At 52.7% G+C, this 11,167-nt stretch overlaps 1 protein-coding gene and 1 long non-coding RNA gene across 2 annotated transcripts; both read right to left on the bottom strand.

The window, feature by feature from the left end:
• Positions 1 to 641: 641 nt before the first annotated feature.
• Positions 642 to 1,821, bottom strand: LOC128821598 (uncharacterized). The gene is made up of 3 exons (XR_008441156.1): positions 1,571 to 1,821; positions 1,107 to 1,224; positions 642 to 731 (listed from the first exon to the last, which is right to left on the bottom strand). It is a non-coding gene; the product is annotated as an uncharacterized LOC128821598 (long non-coding RNA).
• Positions 1,822 to 1,824: 3 nt separating this feature from the next.
• Positions 1,825 to 4,343, bottom strand: LOC128821589 (uncharacterized). Its single transcript, XM_054002781.1, has 4 exons — positions 3,481 to 4,343; positions 3,038 to 3,225; positions 2,771 to 2,891; positions 1,825 to 2,168 (listed from the first exon to the last, which is right to left on the bottom strand). Exons 1-4 carry the CDS (start codon positions 4,322 to 4,324, stop codon positions 2,158 to 2,160), a joined length of 1,164 nt encoding a protein of 387 aa, XP_053858756.1. The 5' UTR covers positions 4,325 to 4,343; the 3' UTR covers positions 1,825 to 2,157.
• Positions 4,344 to 11,167: the final 6,824 nt, after the last annotated feature.

The following is an 11,167-nucleotide window of genomic DNA, read 5'->3' as shown; positions in this document are numbered from 1 at the left end:
GCCCTACACTAAAAATTCAATAGATAGAATTATACAACTACACCCTCCATATATGTTTAAATATAAATACCTACATAACTGTAACAAACTATAGATGTAAATATAGATTAAACATTACATATTACATACAATATATAAGTAGATATATTAACCAAACCTATCTACAAATATACAAAAATCACCAATCTAAATATCCACCCAACTGCATCAATACAAATATACAGCTGTACACCTCGATACATATGTAAATGTCATTAAACAGAGAAAAATAGATCAATATACATATAAAAATAGAAATATCTGTCAATACAAATATCAATATACATATTTAAAGAGCCATATACCGACACTGTATAAATACAAATAGATACCCACACAACTGTAAACCTAGGAAATAGAACTAAACATAGTTATTACATCTTAGATACATATACACACATATATGTAATTACAAACATATATCTATATATATGCATACATATATACATAGCATACATATATATAACAACATACATACATATAACAACATACACACAGAAATATTCCTATGTAAATCAAAGCCGACATATGTACATGTCCATATAATAATCCCTGTCTACATGCAAGTCCATACATCTTTAAACAGAACTGCAAGAAGAGGGATCTCAGCTGCCCCATCTTCAAAGCCTCTCCCTCGGTCTCTTCCTCCCGTGCAGAGCAGCTCTCCTGGACAGGGACAGCAGATGGCACAGCTGGGAAGCAAAGGGAACACTGAGTCAGTACGGGGACGTTTCCCTTGGCAGCAGCTGCACTTGCATCAGGGAAGAGAAGATCTCGGAGCCTCCCCAGAGGGTTAGAAAGAAAAAGCAGCCGAGCGGGCCAGGCTGCGGGAGCGCGGCCGCGGCGGGACTGTCCCGCAGCCCCGGCAGCCCGGCACAGCCGGCACAGCTGCCGGGCCCTGCCGGCACAGCTGCCTTGCCCAAGGACAGCCCCTGTGCCGGCCGGGGCAGCTGCGCTGAGCAGCCCCAGCACGGGCAGGGCCCGCTCCTGCCCCGCCGGGCAGCGCCCACGGCCACAGCCCACGCCACCCTCAGCCCCACCCTGCCTCCCCGGCCCTGTGGCCTCACCCGGGCTCTCTCCAGCGTGGCAGCGGCAGGTCCCCGTTCCCTGCTCTTGCTGCTGGCCTTCAGCTTCTCCCTGCTGGTTCCCGTCAGTCTCCGGCTGTCCTCTAGGTCTTCACTGCAGCTGTGGCAAAAGCGGAGGCCCTGGAATTGGTTCCAAGGCCTGGCAGAGCTGCAGTCCCGGAGCCCTCTGTGCTCCCTGCTGGCCCCCTCCGTCCCCTCAGCCCCGCCATGCTCTCGGCAAACCCCCAGCCCCCTTCAGTTTCTTCAGCCCCTCACAGTCCTCTCACCCCCTCAGTCCTTCTGAGCCATCCCGTTCCCCTAGACCCGCCACTCCCTCGGCCTGTGCCACTTCCCTGTCACCTCAGCGCCACCATCGCCCTGGGCTGTCCCACACCCCTCAGCCCCAGCAGCACCTCAGGGTCACCGTCCCTTCAGCGTCACCGCCCCCTCAGCCCCCTCAGTCTCACCGTCCTGCAGCAGCTCCTCAGGGGACAGTGCCTGGGGCCACCGGCAGCTCCCACCGCTCCAGGGACACCCGGGGCTGGAACTGCTGCTCCGCCCGGCCCGGCTGCCAGCTCGGACCCAGCACAGGGAGAGGGGACAGAGGGGGCACAGGGGGAAAAGCAAGAGGTGAGGGAGGAAGCAGAGCAGGGGAAGAGGTTAAAAACAGCCCTATACCTATACAGATATCAATCTATGTAACTAAACCCCCATATATCAGTATAAATATGCCTGTCTATAAATGTAACTATATATATATGTAAATGTAACTATACACATGTATAAATGCAACTATGGACATCTATAACTATAACTGCACATCTAAAAATATAAAAATATACACCTAAAACTACAAATAAATTAACTGTACAAATCTCTGTCTATATAGATAGATAAATATAACTACATAAATCTATAAACACAACTACATAGATCAATAAATATAACTATACACATCTATAACTAGAGATAGAGGAATTCCACCTGCCCAATGGTCACAGGCTCTCCCTCTGTCTCTTCCTGCCACACAGGGCAGCCCTCCTGGAGAAGCTGATCACACGGGATCTGGGAAGCAAAGGGAATGAACACTGAGTCAATACTGGCCCTTGTGCAAGTGTCCCTTGAGCGCCAATTGTCCTTCTATCAGGGACTTTAAAAGACGGCCTGAAAGGCAGACTCTCACTTGGCAATTTGAAGCCTGCTCTTTAAAGAACAGGGATCCTTCCAAGTGTTCAAAACTGAGCTGTGTAAAGTATTTAAGTATCCTGATAAAGTCTCAGCACCCACAGTGCAAATGGCACCCACGAGAGCTTGAAACACAGACAGTCCCAGTGACAGAGAGACCACAGTCCTCACTGAAATGGCTGAAGGCTGCTGGGGGCTGAGTTATGAACCAAACTGGGATACCCAGCTTGGTGGCACAACCCCCACAAGGTCAGGTTTATTCCCTGCTCTCTTGCCACAGCAGAGGACTCCGTGTCAGAGCCTCTGGAGAAGCATGGAGGGCAGAGCTCAGGGAGGTTGTTCATGTGCCTTTGAACTAAAGGCACCAGGAAGCACCAACCCTGCAGACAAGAACTCAACTCTTCTCATCTCCCTTCCTGCCAGAGGCAGGCTCAGAGCAGCCGTCTCACACCTCTCTAAACCAATGGGGGCTTTGTCCTTACCAAGCTCCTCGGGCTCTGGGGAACTGTTCCCGCAGCTCTCCGTGCCAGATGACGTTTCCTCTGCTGCAGCCCGGTTCACACGCTCCCCTCCTGAAGACTCAGGGGCAACATTAATATTGCCCTTAAAGAACAAGAGAAAAAAAGAAAACTAAAGATCATTCAGTATTTTGTTGGAATCACATCAAGGATACAGTTACTCTCCTTCTCCATGTAACAACGTTCAAAAGCTCTCAGCCCAGCCTCTTCCATTCCCCTCCAATAGGTTACCTGAGCAGAGGGAGGCCTTTCAGGCAGGGATCTCCTGATCTCCTGGATCATTTGCTCTACAGCAAAGCCAAGATCCACTGGTGGCCATTCCTTTTCCTCAGGTGCATTCCAGGCTGAGCTGGAGGCCGTCGATGCTGCACAGCCGGCACTGCCAGATGGAGCGCTGGGGGCTGAAGTGCCTGAGGTGGCTGCAAGAATCCAAACACATTGGTCACGCTCCACAACGTGGCTCTGGGACACAGATCTCTGTTGCTGCCTTGGATCAAACATCACAGGAAGCATGCAGGAAAAGCAGGCAGAGAATCTTTTGGCTTTCTAGGTGCCCCTTCTTAATAGGCTTGACAATTTGGAGCCGAGAATGACAGAGCCTTGTGGAAAAATACTTCAAACGGTCACTTCTCATGACCTTTTGGATTTTCCAAAGGCTACAACTCTTTTCCTACCTCGTGGGTCGTAGGCTGGGGGCTGCTGCTCCCTGTGGAGATGCTGGAAGCTGCAGGGCGGGATCCTGAGCACCTCCCGGTCAATCGGAGGCAGCTGCCCCCCGCAGAGCTCCTGGAAGCGGCTGCGGGGCCCCTCCCGCCCGAGCGGCAGCAGCGGCTCCCCGTGGAAAGCGAGGAACTCGCAGGGCGGGATCCGTAGCACCTCCCGCTCGGCGGGCAGCGGCTGCTCCCCATAGAGCTCCCGGAAGCCGCTCGGCCCCTCCCGCCGGGCCGGCACCGGCCGGTCCCCATGCAGCAGGTGGAAGCTGCAGGGCGGGCGCCGGGCGAGCAGCGGCCGCTCCCCGGGGGGCTGCTGGAAGCGACTGCGCCCGTCCCGCCCGTCCGGCAGCGGCCGCGCCCCGGGGAGCTGCTGGGAGCCGCAGGGCCGGCGCCTGCGGCCCTCCTGCCCCGCCGCCCGCCGCTGCCTGTTGGCCGCGCTCCGGCGCCTGATGCGGAGCAGGAGGTCGGGGCGGTCGCGGCGAAAGCAGGGGTTGCTGTAGTGGAGCCAGGCCCCGGCATCGCCCGGCGCAGCCGAGCCAACCCAGCCCGGCACCTTGTGGAAGCCGTAGCGGTAGAGCTGGCGCACAAAGCTGCGGAACTGCGTGGCCCTGAAGGTGTGCGGGGCCGGCCCCTGGGCGTCGCCCGGGCTGAGCAGCTCCCGCTCGAAAAGGGAGCGGTCGATGAGCAGTCCTCGGGACTGGCTGTCCCAGCGCACGGAGTGGACGCGGGGGCTGTTCACCAGGCGCCACAGCTTGGCGGGGAAGGTGCTGGCGCTGAGCCCGGCGGGCAGCGGCAGCTCTGCCATGGCGCTGATCGCCGACTGTCGCCACAACGGCCGCAGCTCAACGGCCGCAGCTCAACGGCCGGAGCGCAACGGCCGGAGCGCAACGGCCGCGGCTGCGCCGGCGGCGCGCGGCCTGAGGGGGGCGCTGCGCCGGACTTGGCAGGGACGAGCGCGGCAGAGCCGGGGCTGCGGGCACGGCGTGGGCCGGACGGCTGCCGAGGCTGGCCGGGGTCGGCACGGCAGGGCCAGGTGCAAACCCTCTCTTTCCCTGGCTGCAGTCATCCTACCGCCTTTGCTTTGCAGTACAGCCCCAAACCGCCAAGGCAAGCGCAGGAGCTTTCAGAAAGGTCCAAATTGAGAAATCCCATCGGAAGCTCTTGCTCTTTGTCCAGTGAAAACAAAATCACTCTCATTTCTGCATAGCCGAAGTCAGGAAAAAGGTCTTAGTCTAAATAGCTTCCCTATTTGGTAGGGGTTTCAGAGTTCCTCACTTCCAAGCAGACAGGTCAAATGGGCGAAGGGGAAGTGATGAAGAGACTTGAAGACATTCTTTTGGACACACTCCAGCTCCTCAGTGTCCTTCCTGAACTGAGGGGCCCAGAACTGAACACAGCACTAGAGGTGTGGCCTCTCCAGTGCCTAATGCAGGGGGACCATCACTGCCCGACCCTGCTGCCACACCACGTCTGGCACAGAACTTTTTGCCCACATTCAGCATCTCCGACACCCTTCCTGCCCCGTCTGGCTGAGACACGGCTCCAGCGGCGGGCAGGGAGGCGGCTGCTCCGCCGGGGCTGTGTGTGGGTGAGGGCAGCTCTGCCCACGCCGCCATCTTTGGTGGGAGTGCTGGTGCCGGCTTTGCCCCCACTGATGGGTGAGGGCGAAAGGGCGGCCGGACGGGGCGGTGGTGGGTCTGTGGGGAAGGCCAGGGCCAGGGAGAGCCGGGAGGTGGCTGTGTGGAGGATGGAGGCAGGTGGGGGCTGGAGGCAGCGCACACCCGCAGAGGGAGGGATGGGCCCGCAGCATGTCCGGCTGGGGCTGTGGGAAGATGCCGGGTTTAGCGGCAGGACCCCTGTGGGATGTGGGAGAGTGGAGGAGGTGTGGGAGCAGCTGGTGTGTGTGGCAAGCTGAATCACAGGATCGGTCAGGTTGAGATTGTAATAAATGGGCCAGGATACCAGCTCCTTTTTAATGCCCTTATTGAGCGATCAGCTCTGGGTGGGGGCCCGAGGGGTTGCACACTCCGCCGCTGCTCCCTTTGGCGACACAAAGGAGGAGGTGATCAGTTCTGCTTCACAGCGGAACTGGGGCTTCCATCCTCATGGGCATACCTAAGAAAATGTCTTCTGGCTCATTGGCTAGGGTCCTCATTCTAGTCCAGTTCTACAGGTGATGGTGACCTTTAAAACCATGTTGGTGGAGTAGAGGGACTTCCTGCCAGTAGGTCCAGTCACTTAGTTCTTCAAATTTTGGGCTGGCTCGTCGTTTCTAGGGTCTTTCATTGGATTTTCTTGAGCTTTTCTTAATTTGCATATTCCCGGGAATGTTTCCAGCTGCCATTTTGGGGCGCAGCAGAGGCAATACCCGAGGGATTCAGTAAGGGTACAGGTAAGGGGGGGGTACAATCAGGGTGCATGTAAGGGAGTTAACAGTGGGGGTACAACAAGGGTTTAACAGTTATCAACACAGTTAGCTTATTACAACTTTAAGTGCATTAACAGCTCTAACCACATTAACTTATGAACTTGTTCATAACAAGATCACCCTCAGGCAAGGCAGAGACCCTTGGAGCAAGTGACAGAGGAACACAGCCAAGTGAGTTTGGGATGTCTCCAGAGGGGGAAACTCCATGCTTTCCTGGTGTCAGGAAAATCCACAAACGCTAGGGTTTATGTCTGAAAAGGCGACAGATGAGTCCCTTCAACTTTATTCGAATAAAGGGAGAAAAGTCAACCGGGGCACACAACTGTGGGGTTTTCTCTCTCGGGGTTTCGGAGGGCGCAGCCTCCTTTTATCCTAAACTCCAGGCTGCATGTTTTCCTCTGCCTTTCCTCTTTGCCTGAGGTACAGCCATCCCGAACCGCCTACCGCATATCCACCCTCGAACCTCCTGTTCTACCCCAAAGTTCCGAAGTTCAGGCATGTGCAGACCCACTTGTCTATCTCAGGAGCCAAACTGTCTGAGCTCTGCAACAAACCTGCTGCCCAAAGTCAGTAGAGACATTAAGACCCTATTAATGTCTCTACCACTCAATTATTTGTAATCAATATCAACCATTCAATTAGTAAAGATGATAGCACACATCTTTCCTCTTAATCCCTCCTTATCGCGGTTTGGAGTCCCGGGGGTCCGTCTGGCCCCCGGGGCAACAGCCGCCGTAGGTGTCCTGGATAGCACTGTGCTGATGAGGCACAGCCTGTCTGGGCCCCTGGCTAGCTCCGAGCCGCTGGCTACTTTAGCGAGCACTTGTGGAGTGATTTCAGCTCTTAGTGATTTCAGCTCTGTGCTCGCAAAGTGCCTCAGCAGACGTAGGGATGGAGAGAGGTGAAGGCTGTGTGGAGTTCTGTGGAGATGTCTTTATTGGCAGCTTCTGCAAAGGGTTCCAGTGACAGCTCTTCTGCTGAACAGGGCAAAGGTATGGGTTTAAATGGGCTATTGGGAGATCGGGATTTGTTCAGTGGCTGGGGTCAAGGAGAATACGACCTATAGCCTTACAGAGAGATAACAGGGGTCTGATGTGCAGAAGAGGGGCAGCTCTGGTCCATTCATCATGACTGCATTTCTTATCTTAGGCTAGTAACCGCCATGGAGGCCTTGCAGGGCCTCTGACTGCTACACCTCCTCTTTTTACTTCTCAATTTGTCTTCACAAACCCTAGCTATTATTAACCCTTTTTCACAACATGGACCATTTGAAACACCCTCTGCCAACTTTTCCATGTCTCGTCCCTGCATCAGATATGGCAAGTAAATACAGATAATAAAGTAGATAATTACAGTTCATATTAACCCATTAGTCACTAGAAGTCCTTGTCCATGGCTACTGATAGTCGAGGTCTCCCTTGCTTTCGTTCCAGCTGAGATGCCCAAATCTTTGGGCCTTTCAAGACCTTGACTCGAGTGTGATGGGTCCATCTGTGTTCAGGTCTCCTGGCTTCTCTCCCTGAAATCCCAGTTGGATGTTATGAACAGCAAAGTCCAAAGGCAGCGACTGTGCTAACTGGGCTTCCTGTCAAAGAGATTTCACAAGACATGGCATACTGGCCACATACTGGTTTAAATATAGAACTTCTCCTCTCTGCCACCTTGAAAATGAACAAGGTAAGAACCTCAAACAATTCAAAGGGAAATAACTGAATATTCCCATGGCTTTGGCTCTCATTCTTGCCAAAGCTAAAGCAAAAGCTGTACCCATGGCATCTTCGTTTCTGTCACCAGCTTCAAAGGGTGTTTATTCCTCCATTCATCCTTTCTACTTGACCTGAATTCTCAGGGTGCCAGGGGGTATGGAGGTCCCACTGAAACCTCAAAGCAGCCGTAATCCCTTGAAGGATCCCCCTGTAAAACGAGTTCCCCCCTCCAAGTCCACTGCCTTCACAATCCCATATTCAGAAACCATTTGTTAACTGATTGTTATCAATAATTTATGCAATTATTTGCTTTCGCTATTATTTGCTTTAGTAAATTATTTTGATATAGTACAATCTGTAATCTCTTTTTAACTGCTTTTGATACAGTGTAATTTGTCAGCCTTTCATGGTTAATACCCTAATCCCTGTGTAGATTGTATATATTTTAGTGTGATATATATTATAGTTTATGCTTTCACAAAATATTAAAAGAGAGGCTATGTAATGTGTATTATAACTTTTGCAGAAGTAATTGTAGCTGTGAAATAAGAACTAATGCCTTTATTGTTGTAACTAACTGACAAGTAGTGAAATAGCTAATGTTGATTGGAAGTACTTCTAAAAATGGCTAGAACGTCTTGTATGATAAGATAATTTTGAAAAGAACCAAGCAAGTAACACCAAAAGAGCAAGGAGGAATCTACCACTGACCCTTTGGCTATCAGTAATTCTAACCACAGACCAGGGGGCCTCATGAGGAAATAAAATACAAGACTTTCTGTGGGATGTGCCCATGGGGAAGACAGTGTGGGAATGCCATGGGAACCTACAGTCGTTTAGCAGAAGGCATTTCCCCAGAGTCCTCTGCACCCCAGTGCAAATGAGCACATGCCCATCACCTGTCAGTTTGTGGTTGTCATCTCCCCAAGTTCTGGAAAGTTCCCTGTTCTCGTTGTTCCTAATGGTTCCCTCTGTAAACCACTCCTTCCCTTTTCCCTCATTGGCCCAGTTTATGTTACCCCATCCCTGTTCCTCCCTTACACCCTCTTCCGAGGAGGAGGATTCTCGTCGCCCTGTCTGTCCTCTCCCTTGCGCTCTGCCCCCGCGTCCTCCCGCTCCTCAGAGACCCAGGGTAGGGGGAGAGGGGGGACGGGGGGGAGGGGGGTGCAACGGAGCCCGGTCCATGAGATCGAGCAGTTGATCCACACTCCAGTCCCTTCACCAGGGGAGGGGAAAACCCTACGTGGACAACCCTCTCCTATGATTCAGTCAAAGAGGTCTGCAAAACATTGCAAAAATTTGGCAGAAAGAGTCCCTTTTTAAAAGGGATTCTAAAAGCCACTTTAACATCTAGAACTATAGTGCCGGCTGACCTTAAGCTTCTATTTAACTGCCTGCTTCTCCCATCTGAATATGACCTGTGGGAGAGGAGGTGGAAAAGGCTAGCAGCAGACCTGCTTCCTGAAATCCACGAGGGGCCTTATGGCCTGGATTTCGCGGAAGAACAAATCACCCTAGACCATCTTGTGGGCAACGGAGAATGGAGTGAGGGGCAACTGCAAGCTTGGGGAATTCCCACAGCTGTGTTGGACATGTCCAGGAGTGCAGCAGAGCGTGCGTTCCTGGGCATGCCCGCCAGGGATCCGGGGATACCCTACACAGCAGTCAAGCAAGCCGTGGGGGAGCCTATGTTAGATTTTGTAGATTGGATCTGGGCAGCTGTGGAGAGATGCATAGAGGTACCTGAATGCCGGGAAGGAATGGTCCTAGAAGTGGTGCATATGAATGCCAACACCATGTGCAAAAGAGTCATCATGTCAATGCTGGCCTCACCAGCGCCAACCCTCAGCCAGATCAGCGAGGAATGCACGCTGAAGGCGCGCCTAATGGATGAGGAGGAGCCCCAAAGAAGAAAGACAAGCAAGTCGCCTCGGCTGCTGCTCCTTCGAGGAACCCAGCACTGAAGCGACTTCCATCCACACGCCGGTGTTACCATTGCCATCAGGAGGGACACTTCCAGGCTCAATGCCCACTTCTAGGGACTGTACCGCCCAGGGCTGCGGGAGGGGGGAGGGGGGATGGGAACCCCACGGTCCAAAAAAACTGACCCATGAACGCGCACTTGTTGCGAGTTCAGACAAAAATGAGGCAAGTCGTGGTGCTGCAAGAGCCACAATGCACCATCTAGTACCATCAGTAAGCGGCTGCCTCTCAACTATGGACAACCGGGAGCCTTATCGACTCCGACTCACTAACTCTGTTCATTTCCGTTCCCAGGACCGGCAGTTTTTCATGGCAGATGCAGAGCTTCTATTGCACATATGCCGCTGTGAGACCAGGAAAAAGGAAGATCTCTTAAACTGCAGGTACCTCGTTGTCGGGGACACAAAGAGCACTCCGCTAGAGATAGAGGTTCCTCCGGTAATATCCACCCTCAATCCGAGGCTCTTCTATCTCGCGGCACGCTGTGTCCACCCCCCCCTCTTCCTGCCTAAGGGCCAGGTAATTGCACAGGCAATTCCCATTCCTTGTGCTCTGTGCAATGACCTGAAACTCTCAGTGTTTTATGCTGGGAAGTTGGGAGAGGAAAAACCCCTCGTATGGTGCAAACTCAAATGCAAGGGGCGATCTGTACATCTACAGGGGATGTTGGACACAGAGGCAGATGTGACGGTCATCCCACCACACAAGTGGCCGTCACACTGGGAGCTGCAAAGCGTGGCCACACCAGTCTTAGGACTAGGTGGGCCACAGCTGGCAAGACAATCTAAAAACATTGTCCAAATTAAGGGTCCGAATGGGCTGCTGGCCTCAGTGCATCCGTTCGTGATCAACTGCAAATTTACATTACGGGGGAGGGATGCCATGTCGCAGTGGGGAGCCAAATTGGAATTTCCAGTCCCCCAGCATTTTTAGGTGCGGCCACTGAAGAGCGCCCCACACAGAAAGTAACATGGCTCACAGATAAGCCCATCTGGGTGAAGCAGTGGCCGCTGAGTAAGCAAAAGCTGCAGGCGCTCACAAAATTGGTTAACGAGGAGTTAGCCAAAGGACACCTTGTAGAAACAAACAGCCCCTGGAACTCTCCTGTGTTTGTAATTAAAAAACCGGGGAGAGACAGGTGGTGGCTCCTCCACGATTTGAGAAAAATTAATGAGGCAGTGCAAGATATGGGCTCTCTCCAACTGGGTATGCCATCTCCATCAATGCTGCCCCAGAATTACAATTTGGCTGTGATTGACATTAAAGACTGTTTCTTTCAAATCCCACTCCATCCGGATGATGCTCCCCATTTCGCATTCTCTGTGCCTTCCATCAACAGAGAAGCCCCAGTGAAGTGCTACCACTGGACGGTACTACCACAGGGTTTCAAATGTTCCCCTACTATATGCCATTGGTACGTCACCAGGGTTCTATCCCCAATGCGTGCCAAGTGGACATCCTGTATTGTCTATCATTACATGGATGATGTGCTGATTTGTGCCCCTGACAGCGAGATCCTGCAAGTAGCGCT

The sequence above is a fragment of the Vidua macroura genome, chromosome Z, assembly GCF_024509145.1.
Source record: "Vidua macroura isolate BioBank_ID:100142 chromosome Z, ASM2450914v1, whole genome shotgun sequence".
Taxonomy (NCBI): Eukaryota; Metazoa; Chordata; class Aves; order Passeriformes; family Viduidae; genus Vidua; species Vidua macroura.
This window is presented reverse-complemented; position numbering and strand designations above follow the sequence as displayed.